At 36.5% G+C, this 23,930-nt stretch overlaps 3 protein-coding genes, 1 long non-coding RNA gene and 2 pseudogenes across 7 annotated transcripts; 3 read left to right on the forward strand and 3 right to left on the reverse strand.

Moving 5' to 3' along the window:
* Positions 1–313: 313 nt before the first annotated feature.
* On the reverse strand, positions 314–3,392 carry LOC104698993 (uncharacterized). 2 transcript variants are annotated; one of them, XR_015559103.1, is made up of 8 exons: positions 3,119–3,365; positions 2,511–2,655; positions 2,243–2,411; positions 1,632–1,906; positions 1,257–1,522; positions 949–1,164; positions 740–842; positions 314–602 (listed from the first exon to the last, which is right to left on the reverse strand). XR_015559103.1 is itself a non-coding variant. In XM_087453136.1 (8 exons), exons 1-8 carry the CDS (start codon positions 3,267–3,269, stop codon positions 541–543), a joined length of 1,383 nt encoding a protein of 460 aa, XP_087309262.1. In that variant the 5' UTR covers positions 3,270–3,392; the 3' UTR covers positions 314–540. The 2 variants fall into 2 exon arrangements, 1 of the variants encoding a protein (XP_087309262.1); XM_087453136.1 differs by having other exon boundaries at positions 1,636–1,906; positions 3,119–3,392.
* Positions 3,393–3,536: 144 nt separating this feature from the next.
* On the forward strand, positions 3,537–5,155 carry LOC147942670 (uncharacterized; annotated as a pseudogene).
* A 71-nt stretch (positions 5,156–5,226) lies between these two features.
* Positions 5,227–7,095, reverse strand: LOC104791155 (uncharacterized). Of its 2 annotated transcripts, XM_010516974.3 has the most exons (5): positions 6,675–7,095; positions 6,322–6,468; positions 5,879–5,998; positions 5,673–5,744; positions 5,227–5,586 (listed from the first exon to the last, which is right to left on the reverse strand). In XM_010516974.3, the coding sequence occupies exons 1-5, from the start codon at positions 6,906–6,908 to the stop codon at positions 5,362–5,364; spliced, it is 798 nt and encodes a 265-aa protein (XP_010515276.1). In that variant the 5' UTR covers positions 6,909–7,095; the 3' UTR covers positions 5,227–5,361. The 2 variants fall into 2 exon arrangements, with proteins under 2 accessions (XP_010515276.1, XP_087309263.1); XM_087453137.1 differs by lacking the exons at positions 5,227–5,586; positions 5,673–5,744 and having other exon boundaries at positions 5,879–6,095.
* Positions 7,096–7,551: 456 nt separating this feature from the next.
* Positions 7,552–8,524, forward strand: LOC104791156 (uncharacterized). Its single transcript, XM_010516975.3, has one exon. It carries the CDS (start codon positions 7,732–7,734, stop codon positions 8,290–8,292), a length of 561 nt encoding a protein of 186 aa, XP_010515277.1. The 5' UTR covers positions 7,552–7,731; the 3' UTR covers positions 8,293–8,524.
* A 376-nt stretch (positions 8,525–8,900) lies between these two features.
* Positions 8,901–10,520, reverse strand: LOC104791157 (senescence-specific cysteine protease SAG39-like; annotated as a pseudogene). Its single transcript, XR_015559106.1, has 2 exons — positions 9,999–10,520; positions 8,901–9,699 (listed from the first exon to the last, which is right to left on the reverse strand). The product of XR_015559106.1 is annotated as a senescence-specific cysteine protease SAG39-like (transcript).
* Positions 9,144–9,878, forward strand: LOC147942671 (uncharacterized). The gene is made up of 2 exons (XR_015559107.1): positions 9,144–9,305; positions 9,392–9,878. It is a non-coding gene; the product is annotated as an uncharacterized LOC147942671 (long non-coding RNA).
* Positions 10,521–23,930: the final 13,410 nt, after the last annotated feature.

The raw sequence follows: 23,930 nt of genomic DNA on the forward strand, positions 1-23,930 counted from the left end.
CATATCTAATTAAATCATAGAGTTAACAAATAGAGTAATAGACATTTTCTATGTAGTAGTATACTAGTATCTCATGAGTTAAATCATAGAGTTAACAATCAAAATATAACTAATAAAATTTTAAATATTAATCACACAAACAAATTAAGCAAACAAATACAATTTAAAATAACTTATCCGGCGGCGTTACAAATACAATCAAAATCTAGTAAGATCAAAATTTATTATGCAAAATATGTAGGTCAGTGATTTGTGTTAGTATCATTGTTATATGGGAGAGAGAAATTCACAAACTTTAAACAAAAATTTAAAATTCTCTAAAATTATAAGATTTGATTATGCGTAAAGGTGAATATAGAGTTACATACCCTATTAAACAATCAGCATCACTAACCATACATGTAAAATGCTAAATGCAAACCATTACATTTCTTCCTTCAGATTGTTTCTTTTCTATTTCTCAATCAAAAAAAAAAAAAAAAAAAAAGGGAAAATCACCCAAAAAATATTAGGAATTACGAGCACAGGAGTGGAACATGATCAGAGGTTAAGAGGATCAACTTCCGAGTTTCGCTCCTTCATCGGACTCCAATCTTCTGCCTCTGCAACAAACACAAAGAGCTAAAGTAAGACAGTACCCTTTACCACAAACAAACAATATTTTTTCATTTTTTGTTACACTCTTCAGAGTTATGAATTATATATGTATGTAAGACAGTAAGACAAAAAAAGGACTCACTTGGCTTTTCGGAGATGACCATAAGCCGCCGTTGTAATATGGAGGCTACAAAGAGAAAGATTGAGCACATACCAAACATGATTGTGATCGGAAATGCGTCCACCTGAGCAACCACCAGATAATAAAACCAAAATTTCCAGATTAGCTTCTTCTTTTTGTTTTTCACTTTCTGTAATGTTTATAGAGGACGGAGACATGAGATTTATTACATTGTACAAGACGATGCAGACAAAGATGTTGAGCGGAACACGGAAGAAATTCATTATGGTGCTTCGTGCTTCTTCAGGTATATACTGTGATCTCATCTTCATTATCGAAGGCCAAAATATTCCTACACAAGCCTCAAAAACACAGAAACCAAGTAGCTGGATGGAGCTAGTTAACGACAAGCGTTCGTCTTTCACCTTTGATGGCGTCACCAGGACCTGCTCCACAAATTTTATATAGGATCAATGTGCGTATGAAAGATAGTATAAACTTAATCGTAGTAATGAAGCTTCATAACTCTGAGACATACACTTGTTGTAATGGGAAGAAGAAGTGATGCAGCGGAGACTAGAAAGACAATTTGCATATAGTTTTCGACTCTGAGAGATGAGCGAGACATGAGACGAGCTGCAAGTGAGCTTCCCAACATTGAGGCCAACATGAAGGTTGCAAAGACGAAGCCATGTGGGATTTCTTCGTCGTTTGGGCTAAGAGCTGGTGTCCAGAGGAAAACAAAGGTGTACATTGAGGCTTCAAATAGAGACTGAATAGCACCCAGCAATGCAATCTTTTCATCTGAGAAATCATCATAGACTGTGTTAGAGATAATCAGAAAACATAGCTTGCAAATTCCATTGGATGTACTGAAGCCTCTCAATCAACAGTTTTAACGCTAAATTTGAACCTGCCTGAAGCAATTGCTATGGCAGCAACTTTGAACTGAGTCAGCAAGTCTTTGCTATCAGATGGATCTCCGAAATTCTCAGACCATGTTGCCAGTATGATAGCCATTCCAATTGCAAGAAAGCACGCAGCTGCGTCAAAGGGAGCGACAGGACCAAAGGAAAAAGTGTCAACAAGAAGATTGCCGAACAATCCCGAGAGAATAGCGACCAGACCGTTCCCAAGGAAAACAGCCTTAGAGAATGTCAGTGACAGCCACTGCTGCTCAAAGTTCCTCTGCATAGTTGTTCAGAGAAGAGAAAACACATCAGGTCATGGCTCCAACTAAGTGAATGCTCTAAAAGGCTATAAGTCTTTACTTTCTTCATTATCCACAATGCTAAGATTGCAAGTGAATTTTGGCATGGTCTAGACACTTTGGCATGTTTTTAGATACTATAAATTTACAGTCATCAAGAACTACTAATCTTAACTGTGGCCTTCATCAAGCTAAGGAATGATATGTTTCCATGAAACCAGTAACAAAGTATCTAAAGGAATTCCTGTAGGAACCAAACTAAAGAAGGACAAATCGAATACCTAGACAGACTATGCATAAAAGTTACAGCTGACCTTATTGTGCTCTGCAATTAGCCAAGATTCGAATGCTGAAAACAAGAGAGATGTAGCAATACCACCCAAGATACGGCCAACCATCAAAACTCTGTACTGTGGAGAGTGCTTGGTGACACAGCTTAGTATGTAAACTATGCAGTATGTAACACATGCCCTCTTTCGACCCCTGAATCCAACACACACACACACACAAGGATATTAGTTACCTAAACATAGCTCTCCTCTGATAACACAGATTCGAACTTAAAAAGGAAAAAAATCTCACTGTTTGTCAGCAAGAGATCCAACAATGGTTCCAAACAACATCGATGAACCAAAACCAGCAATGAATAGCTGACCGATATCTCCTTTTCCAAAACCATAAGTGCTGTAAAGGTAATACACATAAGGACCTTGAAGCCAGTCCCCAGCTACAACAACATAATCATATATATAAACACAAACATATCAGCATTCAACAACAACAACAAAATACTACCATCATCTTCCTCATCGAAATCTCTGATCTACAACACATTTAATCAAACCGGACCACATAAGATTATAGTCAATCACTGATACCAGATTCGGGAAGAAGCAAAGCGTCGTCTTAATAACAAAATTTCAAATCGAAGACCAGATTTCGTATGAGCTACAACAACAAATCTAAACAATCGTATCTGTTTCTGGACTCGATCTAGCACAAAAGTGGATGACGATTAGAGAATTGAACTCTCTCTCACACACACAGAATAGCTTAGATCAGATCCATGACAAGAAACATCAATCGAAATTGTAGCTGGCGATGAATCAATCAAATCAATCAATCAATCACAGAGCTGATTCCGCTAATTAATGAATTCTAAAAGAGCGATAATAGGCGGAGAGACGTACCCATCATAATAGAGAAAACGAGGAGGTAATTGTTCTTGAAAGAATTGAAGGAAGACGAAGTGTTGATCCGATCCTTGTTTGTCTTGCTCAGTTCCAGCACCGCCACTACGGTAGTCATAGTTCCGAACACCAAGTAGTAGAAAACCTCCATTGTTGAGCTTCTCTATCTCTCCCTCTCACTCTCAGAGTTAAAGAGTTAAGAAGAGCCACCGAGAAGACGAAGGAAAATGTCACGGAGTGGTATGCGCGATTGTACCATACCAACTCAATTAATCCTCTACGACGCGGTTACCGTACACGTAAGCTTCATCAGTCGGTGAGTCTCACTATTTCCTTTTTATTTTTTTATTTTACTTTTACTTCAATAAATAGTAATTGTAATGAAATAAAAATCACATAACCCTTACTTTTTCGGCAAGGGATTTCCAAACCCTAGACGTTCTTGAGAATTAACCAACTCTGCGTATCTCTCTCTCCCTCTCTCTCAGGTTATAGAAAGAGTCGTTCTTGAATGATGAAGAAAGCTACGAAGGAGGAAGCTGTGGCTGTAACATCTGTCTTTTGGGATATCAAACGGTTTCCGGTTCCTCCTGGCTTTGATGCTCGTCGGATACTCGGATCCGTCCGTGCATTAAAAAGCTGTTGGAGAAACATGGCTACTGTGGTCCTCTCATAATCAACGTCGTTGGCATACTAACAAACGTCCATCCTGACATCCTTGAAGCTCTTTCTTCCAGTGGAATCAATCTTTATTACGCCCCCTTTGGTTAGTATCTATCTTTTCATCTCATGCCATTAATGGATATCGTGAATAGAGAGTTTGAAGTTTTAGTTTCGTCTGAAACAGGTTGCTCAAGCCTCTCGTTTTACATGCATCAGTGGATGCGTAAGCGTAATAATCCACCCCCAGCTAATATTTTGGCCATATGCGATCCGATAGCCTTCCCTCGCCCTAAGAGTGGATACAACCTTTTTGGGCCGTTTTCATATTCTTCTCCTCAACAAGACTCCATCAGCTGGATGAGCTTAATTCTGGCAGAATCAGGAGCACTTGAGGAGGAGGATACGTGCAGTGAAACGGATGAGTCTGCCAGCTGGCTTTGCTCGATATGCAAACATCTTTCTCGTGGCCAAGGCTTTGAAAGTTTAAATAGTCATCTCTCTTCTCTAGAACATCTACAAGCGGTAATTAAGCACATCTTAGCCAAAGCAGAAACTTGTTATGTCAATACTCTTTTAATTTGTCATTAACTACTTCTCCCCTGCATTTTTTTTTCCAAGCAGAGGTTAGCTTACCTTCCTTTCCAATCATTAAAATTTAAAGACATATCCAGGGAGGAGGATGAGAATCCTCCCACCATGGTGAGGAAGTAACCAGAGATGGCTACTCCTGAGGAGGCTGTCGCTGTAACATCTGTCTTTTGGGACATCAATAGGTTTCCGGTTCTCCCTGGCTTTGATGTTCGTCGGGTCAGTCTGTGCATTAAACGGTTTTTGAAGCAATATGGCTACTCTGGTTCTCTCACCATCACTGCCGTTGGCCATCTATCACGCATACCTGAATGCATCTTTCAAGCGCTCTCTTCCAGTGGAATCACTCTTCTTCATGTCCCCCAAGGTTCCAAACACATCATGTCGCTTATGTCTCGGTTGATTTCTAAGAATTCACCCCCAGCTAATATTTTGGGCATATGCGATCTGAGAGGCTTCCCTCGACCTCAGAGTGGATACAACCTTTTCCGGCCGTTTTCATATTCTTCTCCTCAACAAGACACCATCCTCTGGGAAAGCTTAATTCTTGCAGATTTAGGGGCACTTGATCAGGAGGATACATGCGGTGAAGCTGGTGAATCTGCCAACTGATTTTGCTTATTATGCAATCATCTTCGTCGTCATGGCTTTGTAAGTCTTGAGGAAGGAACCAAAGCGAAAGTGCAAAAACTGAGGACGTGAAGAAGAAAAAGAAGAAGAAGAGTACTTGGCCCATGGTGTTGTTTTTCTCTCAAGTCTTAAGGCATTTCGTATGGTGGTTAATGGTTGTTCTACGTCTAGCTAGACGGCAAATGTTGGGATGACTTACTTTCATGTCTCTTATTGGTCACTTCTCATTTCCCAATAGAAATTTCATATATATATAGAAAACAAACAAATTAATACGAAAACTGTTTTTCATGATTTTGTGACTTGGCCACTTAGAGGACCCATTTCAATCCAAAGAACTAATCTTTGGTTATGCATAGACTCTAACCCATCAAAGAGGCTCTTGCCATCGCTAAGGCACCTTCATATGTCCGGTTTGCACCAATGAAACCACTCATGTGCACAAAAACACATCCTGGAATTGAACTTTCCTCAGAGAGCTTCTCCTTTTCTAGACCTCTCCATGATAAGGGCAAAGCTTTACGGCTCTCAAACCTGTCTCGTGTAACCGAAACCGCTTGGATTCTCCAATTTTCACTTCTATCATCCTGCACAAACCCACATATACACTCATTGGCTTAAGAGATATCATGTTTACAACATAATATGATCATTGCATAAAGCCCGGTAGTACCTGGTAAAGAACATATTTTATGTTAGGATCAATCTTCATTTCTTCCTCGAGCTCGAATATATGGAGTTTCCACTGTCGATTTCACAACACTCTTATATAACTTTGAAAACTAATCCCACCATTTCATCAATTCTAATACCTCTAAGAAATTATAACCCCAAACCACGACATGGATGATATATGTTAAGGAGCTCATTAGAACTTACTGGGCATTGTTTACTGAGCTTCATAATTTCTCCAGTGGAGTCTATGTCATACCGTTTTGCAAGACACTCCATTACAATTGACCGAGCTGGTAACCACGATTTCGCGTGAAAATGAACACACTGTCAAACAGGTAGCTTTAGATCGTTCTGGCTGTATTCTCGATTTATACTCAAATAGGCAGGAGGCAGGGAAACATATTCTTTATACCGATCAGTTCTGATAAAACAATGGAAATGAAATATTTGTTGTAAAAACTAAAAGCATCTCATTAGGTTGATTCATTCAAGTAATTACCAAACTAGTTTTGGTTTGGGTACTGCCATTTTTCACTAGTTGCACCTCTTTTCCAAGAAGAATAAGAACCAAATGACCTATGTAAGTGAATGAGATATAGAACTATAGAAGAAGAGAAAACCTCCAAAAATACTGCCATTTCATTTACCTTATAAACAAGGCCAGCACTACTGAGTTTAGTGTTAAACCCGTTCCCAAACACTTCAGTGAATCCTTTCTGGTGATGGTCATAACGTTCACTCTGAGGATCATACACACCTCCAACATCAAGTGCCGCATCAAGCTTCTCCAAAACCTTGTAACCAAATCATATCAATTATTGAAACAATTAACAAAAATATAGAATTGACGAAAAATTCAACAAGTTTACATAAACCTCAAGCTAAATTAACCATTTTCTCGGAAATTTCGAAAAAAAAATATATAAAACTGGATCCAAAGATTCAAAATTCACACATAGGTGTAGGGTCAGATACATTGTGAATTGAAGAAATAGAGTACCTCATGATCTCTGGTTCGTACGATATGAGCATCGGAGAATCTATTTGAAAGACGAAGGATGAAACAAGCTAAGGTTTCGTCGCAGTGGAATGTTCCATTATGCGTCCCGACCCGTTTCTGCTTCGCTACTACGGAATTGGTCGCGAAACTAGCTCGGAAGCTCCCAGAACGTTTCAGAAACAGAGAATGATTCCAGATTCTGCTACAGCAGCAGAGACCTCTCGACCCAAACATGGCTGATGAGAAGAAATCAAGATACTAAACCCTTGACCTCGCGGGTTTAAGCTTGACTGTAAACGTCGCCGTTTCTTGAATTTGGGATTTGATGCAGCGACGCCGTTTGAATTTTATAAATTTCCACACTTTTGAGTTCTGAATTTTTTTTCTTGGGATTTTTTTTTTTTTTTTAATTAAAGTTGATGATCTTTGGTAAACCTACCAACATGGTTGATTACCACACTCACATTTGGGATATCAAATTTGTTTGTTTCCTTATTTAATTTATATACCAAATGTATTGTTTTAATCATGGGACCCTTTAAATACAAACACTTAAAAGAATCATACATATAAAACGATCATGATTAAAATCCAAATGACAATACAACAAAACATCAATGTATTATAGTCATAATTGCGTAAAAAATTGGATTATACATGAACACTCTCACGATCTGGATAAGTTTGTTCGTAACAAATAAATTTAACTAACATGACAAAAATAGTATTAAAACAAAAAATGCAACCCAATTTACTTTGGAAAGACTTCAAACCAAAGGGAATTGAGAAAATGTGGTCTATAAGCAATACCATTATCGCCTTCAACCAAATCACACCAAACATATATAATTTTTCATGATTCATTCATTCTTCATCTCACTACAATCACAAAACAGCGATTACTATTAGATAACATCATAAGATAGAAGGTTAACAACTACGTTTTGGAACGTATTCGTTACATTCTATAGAGAGAAAAAAATGTATAAATATGATATTACCCAATTAGTTTTCTCTTGACTCTTGAGAATATCATCAAAAAACACCTTATGAGCAAATGGCTTATTTTCACCTACTTATCTCTCTTCTCATCTTCATTACCTTCAAACCTTCAATCTCCGTCGTCCCTGATCCAACAACACAAAACCTAATCAACAGAATCTGCAAACAAACAATCGATTTCAAGTTCTGCAACCAAGCAATCACGTCACAGCTAATCAGAAGACAAACCTCGATCAAAACAATCGCGAAACTAACCGCGGCTAAAGCTTGGATCAACGCGATACAAACGCTAGATAACATAGAAGGTACTCTTCTTCCGAAAGCGAAAGATCGTAGAGACAAAACAGAGTTCGATGCTTGTAGGAAAGCTTATAAGTTGGTGGATGCTCATTTAGACAACGCGTTGAAGTATTTGTATTTACGAGACTATAGGTTCATGAGAGCGTATCAAGCTCTTGCGCTTGTGAATATTTCCATGTGTAGGACGAGTTTTTTTTATCCGACGCCTATGGTTTATGCGAATTGGAACATGAAGATGTTGACGGATATTGCGATTTATGCTGGCAAGATTCTTGCTCCTCCTCCTCCTCTTAGGAAGAAGAACAAGACGCCATGAAAGCCTATCATTTTTTAAACCCATTAGCTTTTGTTCTCTTTTATTATTCAATCGATTATAGTATTTTTCTGATTTATTTCAAAAAAAAAATCCAAAATTTTTCATACAACAGTGTTTTTTTGTTTGTTATTTAGAGGGGAAATAGGGTCAGTCAACGTTATCTGTACTTCTATCTTTTCTTTGTTACATATTTTTTTATTTTAAAAAATGGAGTGCGTCTTATTTTTTTTCATCTTTATTGTAGTATATACAGACAAACTATAATATAAATAATTTTTGGCATGGATGAGATGCGAGTTTGGCCACACAGCACAAACAAGTAATCAGCCATGGATTATATATATCAATATATGGTCTGCTTCTAAAAATTTATAAGGGTGCATGCTATGTTTATTGAATCTGAATCTGGTTGAACCAATTATCAAAGTTCTCCAAGCCAATACTGAAATATCAAATACTCAAACTACTTAATCAAATTTCGTGAAAACGTTGTAACTTCCTGTACGTAAGTAACTTCAGGTTGCATGGCTACAAACCATTCGATTTAGGAACTAGACGTGGATCGGCGATGCCCTTGCGGGTGCTCAGAGTGAAACAATAAATTACTATTTTTGAAATAATGTTTTCTTGTTCTGGCGAAAACTTTATATTCGTTACACCAGTGATATACATGCTTCCACCAACATATATAACTTTCAAAATACATTTATAAACGAAAAACTCCAAAGTCCAAAATATATCATGCGACTGCAAAAGGCCAATTATTGATATATATAGGGTATTTGTCAGTACTCTGAACAAACCCATCTACATGATATATAAAAGGATATCAAGCAAGTGGATAAAAAAGCAAGTTTGGCCAGACCACACGCTCCTTCAGGCGCATCAACGTCTCTCTTGATTCTCATGTAACCATTTTCTCCCCAATCTTCTCCCCATGAGTTCTTTAACAACCAATACTTAATCCCTTCTTCACTCATCCCGTAACCAACAATGGCAACTGCATGAGTCAGGTTCGTCCCGCAGTCCTCTCCGTCAAATATCCCGCCGTCATATTTCTTAAACGCAGCTCCTGACCCATCTATCGCAACGGAAACAGGTTGTTGAGACACCGCTTTAAGCAATGCTTCCTCATCATTTTGGGTAACCGTCTCGTAATCGCTGATGGTTGCAGCAGCAGAATGAGTTGAGTCACAGGTTTGTTGTGGTAAGGATAGCTATCCTCTGTGGTGATTCCTTGGTTGTTTATTATGTATTTGAAAGCCTTCCACATTATCCCTCCGTTACATCCATAGTTCTCTGTGCTGCAATCCAACAGTTGTTGCTCAGACAGCGATACGAGGTTTCCTTTCGAAACCTTCATAATGCCTTCCACTGCTGCCACTGCCGAGAAAGCCCAACAACATCCTGTTCCATTTCAGTAAAAAATAAAAAGGTTCTATATTTTTAGTGTAATACAGTAGTAGTAAATTTCATATACATTTTAAATCGTTTATTTGGTCACACACTCATGAAATATGTGGATAAATTGGTTCATTGATTTATGCATGTGTTTTAACTTTTCAGAATGATATGAATTTTTTTAATTTTTTTTGTAAAAAGAATAATATGATTTTCGTATGTATATACTTAAAAAGTATGATGCAGTTTTGATCCGTAATCTTGCTATTTTACAAAATGTCACATGAGTTGTTTAAACCACATACCACATTGTCCTTGGTCCTTAACCGGTGTAACGGCCCCTTCCTGTCTCCAGTCCATGCTCTCACCGGTTTCACTGACATTTTCATGTCTAAATGACACGGTTTTGTGGGAGTCCAGTGATAAAGTACCTTCCGGCACCACCAGCCCCATGTACCTCGCCTGGAATTCCTCGTCGGTGAGGTCGGAGAACTTGTTGACATCCAACTTGTAGGTCTTGTTCGTTTTCATGTTGAAGCTCTCAACGAACTTTAAGTTCTTCTTAAAAATCTCAAACCTACTCGCTTTCTCAGCCTCGTGTGAGTAAACGCGATGGAACCGAGACATCCATTGCTCATATTTCTCAACGGCAGAAGCTTCAAAGAGCCCCCCCCCCCCCCCCCCCCACCACGAGATGTGGCTCCCGAAGTTCTCGAACTCAAAAGAATGGCTAGAATAAAGAAAAAGATCGAAGCCATTCTACTAGAGAGCTAGCTAGAGAAAACGTTTCTGAAATGTTTTGATATAAAGCTTTGGTTTATATTTTATATGACTTGGTTGCAAAGAAACGAGCATGAGAAGGTACTGTTATATAGAGACTGCAAAGTGCATGGTGGCGTATTTTTCTCTTTGAATATTCTAACGAGCGATCTTGTTGCCAATTTCTACACGCTACTAAGTCAAGTAAACGGCCAGTCATATTACGTAAGTTTTCTTTTCTGAGAAGAATCCTACAATAATCAATATTCATGATAACGCGCGAGGGTAAAGCTTGGATTTTTCATATAGAAAATTTACATATACCTTCTTTCAAAATCTCATGGTAACGACGCTGCATAAAATATGTAGTCTGATTTAGCTGAAACTTTTATTATAAACATTGTTGTAGCTAGTGTCTTGCGGAATTTGAGAATTGAATTACATGATCAAATATTTCCTCTTTGTGAATAAAAATAATGTTTTTTTTCCTTCAAATAATAGTATATTGTGTTGTCTTCATACCCAAAACTTAACTTAGTTGTGCATATTTGAAAGCAATAATGAGTTTCCATATTTTTGGAGAATTTTTTAGCATTCCTTGCTAATCAAAATATTTCTCTTTGCCGTGTTGATTGAGAAAAACAAAAAACCATTGTTTTTTGGTGGTATTAGTTAAAGGGACATGTAGTGCAGCGGAATATTAAGGAAATGAGTAGTCAAGCTAATCAATTGAAAAGAAGAATCAATTCAATGAAGAGACGAGATGCTCGTGCTAAGAATTTGATGACTTGTGGAACAAGAAACAAGCTACGAAGATTTTAAAGGAAAAATAATTCTTCTATGTTATTAAAATATCAAAAGCTCCTCTTTTCCAAGAGACTTAACAAACCTATATATAATTCCTACGATATCTAGGGTATCATGCTTAAAATTAAAATAAGGAAAACCCTAAGTAGAGATGAGGTGGAACAAACCTCCACTCTCGAATAAGAATTAAACCGACAACTAAAAATAAAAGCCCATGAATAAAAGAAAAACCAGAACGAAAGAGGTTTATACGCTACATCAGGTCCTCCAGGGTAAGAGAAAAATTCGTCCTCGAATTTTCCACATCGTCCACATCATCATCACCCAAATAAGGAACCAAGTGTTTGACGTTAAATACATCGGCTGTCTTCATATGAGGAGGAAGCCGAAGACGTTAAGCATTGTTGTTTATCTTCTCTAGCACATCAAGCGGACCTATCTTCCTCGCTTTGAGCTTATTATAAGTACCTGGTGGAAAATGATCTTTAGTAAGGACAGCCCACACTTTATCACCCACCTTAAACTGAAGATCCCGACAATGCAGATCCGCACTTGTCTTATACTTTGCACTCGCAGCCTCTAAGTTGGACCGAACTTGACGATGAAGCTCAACAAAGTCTTCAACCAAATCACACGCTCTGCCATGGCCACGGGTACGATCGGGTGCAATGTTCAAATCGAGGGGACTACGAGGAATCAAACCATAGACAATGCGAAACGGGCTGAAGCCAGTAGAACGATTCACAGCATGATTATGGGCAAACTCTGCCTGACACAAAACGTTGTCCCATGAGCGAATGTTATCACCGACCAAACACCATAGAAGATCCCCGAGAGCACGGTTTGTGACTTCCGTCTGCCCGTCACTTTGAGGATGATACGCGGAACTCATGTCTAAACTAGTACGCAATATTCGCCACAAAGATCGCCAAAAATGACTAAGAAATCATGAGTCAGGATCAGACACAATAGAGCAAGGCAATCCATGCAGCTTGTACACTTCACGAAAGAACAAGGTAGCAACCTTTAAAGCGTCGGTAGTCTTTTTACAAGCGACAAAGTGAACCATTTTGGAAAAACGATCAACGACCACAAAGATGGAGTCATTGCCGCGTTGTGTTCGAGGAAGACCAAGAACAAAATCCATGCTTATATCTGTCCACGGCTGAGTTGGTATTGGTAAAGGCATATAGAGACCTACGTTTGAAGCATGTCCCTTCGCAGCTTGACACACACCACAAGGCAAGACATAACGTTCAACGTCACGCCGAATTCTTGGCCAAAAATAAGAAGCCATGACAAGCTGAACCGTTCGATCTCTGCCCACATGACCTTCACCATGAAGTTCTTTAATCACTTGCAACCGGATACTACATTCAGGAATACATAACTTATTCCCTCGAAACAAAAAGCCATCAAACAGAAAATACTCCGAACTCAACCCAGCATGAATGTCACGCCACATTTTACCAAAGAATGCATCTGTCGAATAAAGCTCGGGCAAAATAGAGAAACCTGGAACAGACACATGTAGTATGGCTAAGAGAGCGTGACGACGACTAAGAGCATCAACAACTTGGTTTAAAGTACCCGCCTTATGTTTGATAACAAACGTAAACTGTTGTAGATAGGCAAACCAAGATGCGTGTCGAGCCGAAACTTTTTCTTGAGAACCCATATGTTTTAAAGCATCATGGTCCGTAAAGAGAACAAACTCCTTGTGAAAGAGATAATGCCGCCAATGTTTAACCGCTTGAACCACCGCATATAACTCAACATCATAAGTGCTATACCGACCACGAGCACCCGCAATTTTCTCGCTAAAGAAAGCAATGGGCTTGCCATGCTGACTCAAAACAGTGCCTATACTAGTCTTCGAGGCATCAGAATGAACTTCAAAAGGAACCGTAAAATTTGGCAAGGCTAAAACCGGAGCTGAAGTAAGCTTAGACTTAATAAGAGTAAAAGCACGCTCAGCATCGGCAGACCACTGGAATTGTGCTTGCTTAAGACTGTCGGTGATGGGGGACATGATACTGCTAAAATGAGCAACAAATCTCTGGTAAAATGATGCCAAACCATGAAAACTACGAACATCGGAGACTGAACGCGGAGTTGGCCAAGAACGGATTGCATCTACTTTTGCTGGATCGACCGATAATCCATTTGTGGAGACAACATAGCCAAGGAAAAGAACCTGATCCACGCCAAATGTACAATTCTTCGATGCAGTATAAAACTTTTCACGTTGGAGGACCAACAAGACATCACGCAAGTGCGAGATATGATCGTCAAGAGAAGAGCTGAAGATCAAAATATCATCAAAATAAACAACCACAAACTTGCCTATAAAAGGACGAAGATAACCCAAACGGCATAACAAGCCACTCAAACAGGCCTTCACGTGATTTAAAGGCGGTCTTCCACTCATCTCCTGGCCGTATGCGAATTAGATGATAGCCACTCTTGAGATCCAGCTTGGTGAAAATAGAAGCATTGCCAATTTGATCCAACAAATCATCTAAACGCAGGATCGGAAAGCGATAGCGGATAGTTATCTTGTTGATCGCACGGCTGTCCACACACATACGCCACGTTCCATCTTTCTTAGGAATCGACAACGCCGGAACAGCGCAAGGGCTAAGACTTTCACGTACATGTCCCTTAGCTAACAGATCTTCAACCTGTTTACGTAACTCATCATGTTCCATAGGACTCATTCGGTAATGGGGACGGTTCGAAAGCGACGCATTAGGGACCAAGTCAATACAATGCTGTATATCGCGAAGTGGAGGTAACTCTGTGGGCAAATCAGCTGGGAAAACATCACAAAATTCAGCAAGAAGCGTCTTAAACGCTTGAGGAATGGTACTTGGAGGTAAGATTGTTAACGCCATCGGCAATAAAGCAAACACCACATCAGCAGATTGTAATTCACGTAGCATTTGTGACTTTGGTAAGAAGAGTATCGGACTTGTTGCGGAAGTCACAGGTTGTGGAGGGGCGAGTTCCGAACTAGACACAATTTGAGCCGACGCGTCTTGAGTAGGCAGAAGCGTGATACGCTTGTTCTCATAAAGAAAGGTATAAGTATTGGCAAACCATCATGAGAAGTGCGTCGATCATACTGCCAGGGACGCCCCAATAAGCGATGACATGCATCCATCGGAATAACATCACAACAAACCAAATCTTTGTAACTAGTGCCCACCGAGAACGGTACACGACAACGCCGAGAAATACGTAACTCTGTTTTCGAATTAAGCCATATCAATTTGTAAGGTGCAGGGTGAGGCTCAGCAAACAACACCAATTTGGATACAGCTTCCTCAGAGATGACGTTCGTACAACTCCCTGAATCGATAATAAAACGACAAACCTTGCCGCGAATGGTACAAGAAGAACGAAATATGTTAGTTCGAAGCCAAGATTCATCAAGTACCTGAGGTGCAAGAAAATTACGACGAATCACCAATGACACCCCTGTATTGCCAGCCACATGTTACAAATAAGAGCTTCACTATCATCCTTGTAATCATCATAAATAGGCTCCTCATCTCCATACAACCCACGTCGACCAGCTTTAGGACAGTTAGATTGACGGTGTCCAGGTTCGCCACAATTAAAACACTTAGAGGGTGAGGGTCGTGTGTTTGAAGGTTGAGAAACTCCTCCGTCCATCAAACGTGGCTGACTCCCCGGATCAGAAACAGAATCAACGTTTCTTGGTAAGTCAGACTAATTCCGAGAACGAGAACCCGACGAGGACCAAGGCGAAGTAACTCCACGCATGGACTGCTCAATAAGTACTGCACGCTGATGTGCTTCAGAGACATACGACGGGCTAACTGGAGCAACGTATTTTGAAGCTGTTGTCGTAAACCTCCAATGAAGCGTGAGACTAGTTGATCCTCTGTTTCAAGCAAATTGTTTCTCGTCAATAAAGAGAGAAAGTCCGTTGCATAGTCGTCAACAGAACGAGACCCCTGCCTCAAATTTTGAAGACGTGTGTAGATCGTCCTTGAGTAGTTAAACGGAAGAAACGCTTTGTGCATCTTGGATTTTAGCTGCTCCCAAGACGCAATACGCTCTTTTCCGTCACGTTCACGTTGTGATTTGGTCTGCTGCCACCAAGCAGAGGCACGACCTCTGAAACGAGTAGCAACGAGGGGAACACGTATCTCACTAGGCACGTTCTCAAAATTAAGGAGCTCTTCCGTAGTACTGAGCCAATCCAACAATTCTTCAGGTTTGAGGCTACCAGAGAACTCTGGAAGATCAAGTTTGAACCCAGCTTCCCATCGGCGGTTATCAAAAGGTGGGGCGGTGATAACTGCACGATGCGGATTCTGCTGCTCATGGCCATTAAACGGATTGACATCACCATCATCATCGTCCCTGAAGACTGCTTCGTCACGGTGGTGTAAGGCAGGAGGACGTTGCTGTGCAAGCACGTTGCGAACCGTTGCTTCAACAGAAGTGCGGAACTCCTCACGCATGCTTTGTTGAAATTCTGTAAACATGTCACGCATCACGTCGAGTTGTTCGTCATGTTGTTGTTGAAGACTCTTCTTAGGAGGCATGGTGTAGATCGATTCGAATCTGATACCAACTAGTGCAGCAGAATATTAAGGAAACGAGTAGTCAAGCTAATCAATTGAAAAGAAGAATCAATTCAATGAAGAGACGAGATGCTCGTGCTAAGAACTTGATGACTTGTGGAACAAGAAACAAGCTACGAAGACTTTAAAGGAAGAATAATTCTTCTATGTTATTAAAATATCAAAAGCTCCTATTTTCCAAGAGACTTAACAAACCTATATATAATTCCTACGATATCTAGGGTATCATGCTTAGAATTAAAATAAGGAAAACTCTAAGTAGAGATGAGGTGGAAAAAACCTCCACTCTCCAATAAGAATTAAACCGACAACTAAAAATAAAAGCCCATGAATAAAAGAAAAACCAAACGAAGTCCAGAACGAAAGAGGTGTATACACTACATCAACATGATGGAGGTGACAAACAATAAACAATACTATGTTTAAAATATAGGTGGATTGAGTTTAGAACAGTTGTGTGGCTGCTATAGAAACGAAAATATGTGTTCGAAAAGATATTGTTGCATGTGTGAAGAGCACATAACGAAGATTCAAGAGAATTGACCTGACAGAATGAGATTATTTTTATTTTATTTTTTATTAGAACCGGAATGGATGTGAGCTGATGAGCATGTTATTTGGTTAGGAGTTGCACGCAATCCCAGTATCCCACCATGTGTAAATGAACTCATTGACTCGCTTTCCACTTCAAAACTCATAGAGGCAAGATATAGAGTCAGCTGTGTCAATGAGAAGGCAAGGACATACACGCCTGGTTTGATCAATGGCATAACCCGGTGCAACAACAAAAAAAAATTCCATTTTTTAACAAACAATCAAGTTAAATGGAAAAAACTCATCTTTGTTGTAAAATATGTATGTATCCATCACATCATGTGTCCCTCATTATGCCATAACATTTGGAACACTTGTTCGCCACTTGTTCTAAACCTCTTTTTGTCTCTTTCCTCTATAAATAAGAATTATGTACAGTAGAAGAAGAAATATAAGAAGTCATTTTATATCTCTAGTTTCTCTCTAGTTCTTTCTCTAGCTTCTCTCTAAATCAACATTTATTTCTCTAGATCATTTCTCCTTTGATTTTTGTTACCTCCTAGTTTATAATATAGTTCACAACAATCTTATATTATTTTAATTTGGACCTATTTATTTGTGTATTAGTTTTGGGTTCTATAATAAAACTTAAAAATATAACTTGAGGCCTTTTAGATATAGATTTCTATTAGTTTTGAAATTAAATATTTAAATAACGTAAAATTTTAAAAACTGGATCTTAAATTTATTTGTCCTTGTATAAATGCATTTGTTGCACTTGCCCATTACCGGTGCTGGATATGGGCGTTAGAACAATAAAGATAACAATATTATATTATAGATAACAAATTTACACTTATAAAAAAATTAGTTATTAGATTCCACGGATATGCCAATAGAATCTAAATAATGACAAATAGTGAAACTATGGTATTTTGCTAATTTTGAATAGTAAACTAACTAGTGTACTAAAAATATTTTGAAAACTGACTATTTTGCCGATATCAATAGATGTGTCGTCCTTTCCAAAATCAATTAAGAATATATCATTGACCTCACAAATCTTATCAATAGAATCCAAGAATAAATTCAATGGTTGAGATTTTCAAAAGAATCAAATCCCCCCGGGATATATGAATTGTCAAACCAAAATATTTAGCCAGTTCAGTGATATTGTACATCAATACGGATATATATATATATAAGGGAAAATTGCACACACACCTACTTTTCTCAAACTACCTTCCATCTACACCCACTTTTTGAGTATGGTGTACTTTTGGGGGTGTGTTTGTTGGTTTTGCATAGGGTCAATTGCACTTACACCCACTTTGGATCAAAGTTCTTACACTTACACCCACTTTGGATGGAAGGTGTACTTTTGGATGTGTTTTGCATATGTGACTTATTTTTTTGGACAATTTTAAATTTGTATTTGATTTGGAGTAAAAACAAAAAATAGCGGAGGATAGTTTTTTTTAATTGATTATTTCTCTTTCTCTCTCCCTCTTCTATTCTCTTTTACTCTTACTTTTCTTTTGTTGCCACTTTAATTAGTTATTATCAAAAAATTATCTATTTATTTTTATACAATAAATTATGATTTTATATTTTCGACATTTGAAGATCCATATTACTATATTTTAGATGAACTACTCTACATTAGGATACAACAACAACATCAAATCCATATGTTCATGGTCATGTGGATACCAGTAGAATTTGTGGGTTCTAAAGATTTAGGGATTAGGATACAACCCCAACATCAAATCCATATGTTCATTGTCATGTGGATACCAATAGAATTTGTGGGTTCTAGAGATTTAAGGTTTAGGATACAACGACAACATCAAATCGATATGTTCATGGTTATGTGGATACCAATAGAATTTGCGGGTGCTAGAGATTTAGGGTTTAGGATACAACGACAACATCAAATCCATATGTTCATGGTCATGTGGATACCAATAGAATTTGTGGGTACTAGTAACACATGACCATAAATGTGTGTATTAGTAACACATCAAAGTTTCTTATCAAACCCATAACACATGACCATAAATGTGGTACTAGCAACACATCAAATCCATATATTTGTAGTCATATGGATACCAACTGAATTTGCAAGTTATAGAGATTTAGGGTTTAGGATACAACGACAACATCAAATCCATATGTTCATGGTCATGTGGATACCAATAGAATTTGTGGGTAATGGTAACAAATTAAAGTTTTTTAAAACTTATCCAAATAAATAACTACTTATGAATTCAATATTTTGTTAATCCATTATGCATCTAATTTAAGCTTAAAGTATGTGGGCAAATAGTCTATTTCATATTGAAAATTTAATTAAATAAATTCATTAATTTCTCAATTATTTAATTAATTTAGTTTGGACTTATAAATTGTTGATTTGACTATGAAGACCAATTCAATTGTATTTGATTTAGATTAGTCTCATAATTTTTTTTTGTGGAAAGATAAATATTGAAAACTGCAATAAATGTTTATTTACAAGTTTCTTAACTTTTATTTTGTGAACAACTAAACTTACTAAACTTAAACATAGTAATGAAAATAAAAAAACAAATGTTAAAGAAACAAAATATTAAAAGAGAAAGAAATAATAGAGAGAGAAATGAGAAAGAAAAAGAAAAAGAAAAAAAGTGAATGTTAGTTTAGTTGGAGGGTGTAAATTGTAATTTGACATAAGAAAAGTATAGTGGTAGTAGAAAGTGGGTGTGTGTGTTAATAGTTTAGGGGAAAGTGAGTGTAAGTGCAAAATTCCCTTTTGCATAAAACCAACACATATTTGCTCTTGTCTTTCATTTTGTTTTAGTCCATTGTTCCTTCCCCCCACCCCCTTCACACCTCTCTCTCTTTCTTCTTTCTTTTATTTTCATTGATATTAATTTGTGTAGCTATTATCAAAAAAAATTTATATACATTTTTGCACAATAGATAATGATTGCATTTTTCCTACATTTTAAGATCTATTTTGCTATATTTCAGGTGAATAAATTATATCTTATTCATTTTTAGCTGAACATTTGTTCGTTGATGAGTGGATAGTATTTTTATGGATATGTTATTTTGATAGATAATGTGTCTATGTTTTAGATTAAAACTTTAGAATGTTTAGAGTTCAAAGTGTATGGTTTATGATTTATCATACAATTCATGGATGCTAGTGACACATCACCATGTGATGATTTAAGGTTCATGTGGTAGGATTTAGTGTTTTGGATTTTTGGAAAAATTCATGGTTTAGGTTTTAGTGTTTAAGGTTTTATAATATAAGATTTATGTTTTAGTACTTATGTGGATTATGTGTCAATGTTTTGGGTTAAGGGTTTAGGGGGTTTAGAGCTTAGATTTAGGGTTTAGGATATAATGACAATATCAAATCCATATATCTATGGTCATGTGGATAGTGAATACTAGGGGGTTTCACACCTAAATCTTTAAGCCTAACATACTAAATACTAGACACAAAATGTGAAATCCTAACCATGTATATTAAAAGTGAACATTAATGCACTAACTCCATATGGATTTGAAGGTACTATATAGTATATATACACATGTGTAACTTGTATCCACAAATTATAATAGTATCCACATGATCATGGTTATATGGATTCGATGTGTCGTGGTACCCAAACCATAAAAGTAGACCTAGACACATCATGTGAAATTTTTAGTTGAACATTTGTTCACTAATAAGTGGATGATCAATTATAGTAAATTGTGTTTTGATGCAAACAAGACTAAAATTCATTAAGTGGTTTTGTTAAAGTATTTCTACATTTTGTAATGGACAAAACTTATTTCATTAAAAATTTCAACTAAAAATGTGACAATTCAACTTAAAAGTTGAACATTTGTTCAATAATAAGTGGATGACCAGTTACATTAAACATAACTTACTGTAACTGGTCATCCACTTATTGACTGTAACTGGTCATCCACTTATTGACACTTATTAACAAATGTCCAACTAAAAATGGACAGTGTATAATATACTAATATAAAAAAATATATAGCAATATACATCTTAAAATGTAGAAAAAATATTATTACAAGATATTGTATAAAAATGAACAGATAATTTTTTGATAATAACTAACTATAGTGTTATAACAAAGAAAATAATAAAAGGAGAGATAGAAACCAAAGAATAAAGTAGAGGAAAAAAAAATGAAAAATATATACATATATATATATATGTTGTAAGAATAGAGAGAAAGAGAAGAGAGAGAAAAAGTTGAGATGTGTTTGGTTTGGTGAGGGAGTAATATGTAATTTTGAAAAGGAAGAGTATAGTAGTAGTAGAAAGTGGGTGTTAGTGTTATTAAAGTTTGAGAAAGTAGGTGTAGATGCAATTTACCCTATATATAACTATAACCGTCAGTAAAAACGAAACGTTTCACTAGTATGTAATTGTAGCACTGTATATGGTTGCTTTACTTGCATGCATATAAGTACCTTTAAATAATGATATCATTATAAGGATGTTTTAATTAATTACGACAAACAAAACATTTAACAAGTCTACAACAAAACAGTGGTTATTACCACAAACCTTTTTTGTAGTGTTCAATAATTTCAGTGAGAAATGAAGACTTAGTTACGTACTTAATGTTCCCTATTTAATTTGCTGAAAATACTATGGTATATTTTGAGCATCCTGATACAGCTCGGGTCGTTGTTGATTGGGTTCCTTGTGGTGGTGCATAACTGCATAAGGCTTATGTTCAATTTGTTACTTCCAGAGTTTTTCTTCAATCGAAAACTTTATATTTGTTACACCAACATACATTATTTTTTTGATTATGGTTCAAAGCTTAAACGTACATTTATAAACGAAAATTTGCAAAACATATAATGCGGCTGCCGAAGTCCACTTGATATGCTCAAATTTACCTTAGAATTACTCCCTTAAATTAAGAGATCAATGTAGTATTTAGGATCAAATCCACAAGGACTCTATACTCACACAATAAAACTAATAATCATTTAATTATGCTAAACAAAAATATTGTAATTAAATTGCAAGGTGAAACATAAAATAAAAGAGTTTTAAATCAATTGATTTATATCAGCTAAGCAAATCATTGCAATGAGAATAAACGCTACACCTAAGTAAATTCTCAGAAAATCATGGAAAAAATCATATCAATCAATTAAGCAAGCATGATTCAACAATTAAGCACCGTTTTTGAACTCTAAAGAAAATTGTAAAATAAATCAATTCTTACTGCTAATATTATCTAAGTTTAAAACCCGAAAATCCAATATCTTTCCAATATCCAAGTTAAAAACCAGCTTTGAAAACAAGTTTAGTTTGTTCACAAAATTACTGAATCAAATCTCTTTGTAAAAAATAATTTTGCTCACCAAAGGTTTTTATTAGGAAAATCAATTATAAAAGAGTTCTGAATCTCTCTGAACGAGTCTTGAATCTTCTTTCCAAAAGCTTTCTAAAAATCAAGGCCCACAAATAATCGTTAAGACGATGAAGCAAGTAATGCACCTATGAAAGACTTCCTGAATTGAACCTCGTTCACGATCTTTGTCTTCTTCTCTCTGCATTGAATCTCGTTCTCGTTTTTATAAACCTTAGCTTCTTTGTCTTCTATCTCGATTGAGACTTCTCGGATTCTAGGTTGTTTTAGGTTGAATTCTGGGTTTCTACAATATGCATTGTGGAGATCTGACTCCTATGGCCATATATCCTTGATTTGATTTAAAAAATAGAATTTTTATTATCATTTGATCAAACAAGATCCTTATGTTTTTCTGTTCAAGTTCAATTATTAATTAGGATCCCTTAGTTAATATTTGTTCTTCATTGATGAACCCTCGAGAATCCGCTTTTTGTATTGGTTCATGAGTTGTGTGAATTTTGTTAAGTACTGTTTGTGTATTCTATATGTGTGCAGCATTTTTTTTTTTGGTGGCGTTGAGACATCATCACCACGTTCCAGCTGAATTTTTTGTGGGTTTGTTTCCATTCACAGCAACCTTCTTCAATGTACGAGGAAAGAGAAGAAGAACCAAAGAAGAGAGAAAAAGAGAAGGAGGATTATATATTCAATTGTTGTACACTATATCAAAATAATTTGTTGTGTCACAACGGTTAAGGAGATGATAATAGAATTAAGCATTTAGGTTCGAAACCTAGCTTGCTTTTTTTACACGACTAAAACGATGTCGTTTCACCCTGTTTGCATATGTGGATTCCATCTCATCATCGCTTAACGGAGATATTAACAGAGTTAAGCATTAAACACATTTTTGTATGTTTACGTACAAAATCAGAAGTTCATGTATGAAATTCAAATATTGTAAAAGTACATGTATGTTTGAACACAGTCAATAGTCTGAGTATGAATCTAACATATTGTAATTATTCAGGTATGAAAAAAGCCATTTTCCCACGATCTAGCCACATTTACACTATGGATTCACAAATGGACCAAATTTGGGTAGAAAATATCTTGTGGACAAGATTCAGTGTATGTAGTAACTTGTATGTCTTTTTTTTCTAAACTTGTTTTCTATCCTGCATGTATAGTGCAATAAGTGCATTTTCGTTTATTAATTTTTTATTAACTTGTCCATTTTTCATAATTTGTTTCCTAACTTGTTGTCCATCTTACAGATCGCTAACTAGCCTACACTAACCATCAAGATACCACAAGTGTTCGCCTAGACACTAAAACAAGTGTTGAAGACCAAACTAACCAGGTTTGTCTCGATAGACAAGATCTAGTGGAGTAGTACAAAATTGTTCATTACCTTCTTACTAAATATTGTCCGTAGATTTCCATCAATCGTAAACTACGGGTGAACTTATTTATTGACAAAGAAAACATCGAAAGTCCAGTTAGATATTAATTGATGAACCACATATATGTAAGACCTTAAATTTGTTTCAATATTCACTAACTTTATTTTCTATCGCGCATATCTGCTAGTCAATCAATGGACAACACTAGTGAACTCCCTCGACGACAACAATCGATAGACAACACTGATGAACTTCTCGAGAAAAACACTGAATATATTATTATTCTTGTCAAACTTGCCCAAATTTTGCATATATTGTTGTTCATGTTCTCAACAAAATCCAACCATAAAATATAAAAAATCTTTAGATTTTTTTCTCGGGTCTGTTATATTTTAGATGTTTTTTTTGTTTAAGATTAATTTTGTAGAGAAATCTAAAATTCTCTATTACACAACCTAATAAAAAAGAAATTTATTCACCATTAATATTTTCTTGGCTGCAACAAAAATTGTCCCATCGAAACCGAGCGATTCAAATCATCTTGCTTCTTTCCTTTTTCTGTTTTCATTTTATTAAATGACAATATCATCATTTTATCAATGCCTTAAAATTAATAAGTGGCAGTTTCATAAATGTTCACTAAAAAGTGGCATTCGTGGTGAGTTTAGTTTTGAATATTGCAGTTTTCATTAAATTCCATAAATTAAAGATGGCGT

This window comes from Camelina sativa, chromosome 6, assembly GCF_030686135.1.
Source record: "Camelina sativa cultivar CO46 ecotype springtype chromosome 6, ASM3068613v1".
NCBI lineage: Eukaryota > Viridiplantae > Streptophyta > Magnoliopsida > Brassicales > Brassicaceae > Camelina > Camelina sativa.

Coding starts and splice junctions, on each gene's coding strand:
- LOC104791156 (XM_010516975.3), top strand. CDS start 7,732: ATGGCTTATTTTCACCTACTTATCTCTCTTCTCATCTTCATTACCTTC.
- LOC104791155 (XM_010516974.3), bottom strand. CDS start 6,908: ATGTTTGGGTCGAGAGGTCTCTGCTGCTGTAGCAGAATCTGGAATCAT. Junction 5,999..6,321: donor GTGCTGGCCTTGTTTATAAG/GTAAATGAAATG, acceptor CCTGTTTGACAG/TGTGTTCATTTTCACGCGAA. Junction 5,587..5,672: donor TAAAATATGTTCTTTACCAG/GTACTACCGGGC, acceptor GGGTTTGTGCAG/GATGATAGAAGTGAAAATTG.
- LOC104698993 (XM_087453136.1), bottom strand. CDS start 3,269: ATGGAGGTTTTCTACTACTTGGTGTTCGGAACTATGACTACCGTAGTG. Junction 2,656..3,118: donor CGTTTTCTCTATTATGATGG/GTACGTCTCTCC, acceptor ATGTTGTTGTAG/CTGGGGACTGGCTTCAAGGT. Junction 843..948: donor TCTGCATCGTCTTGTACAAT/GTAATAAATCTC, acceptor GTGGTTGCTCAG/GTGGACGCATTTCCGATCAC.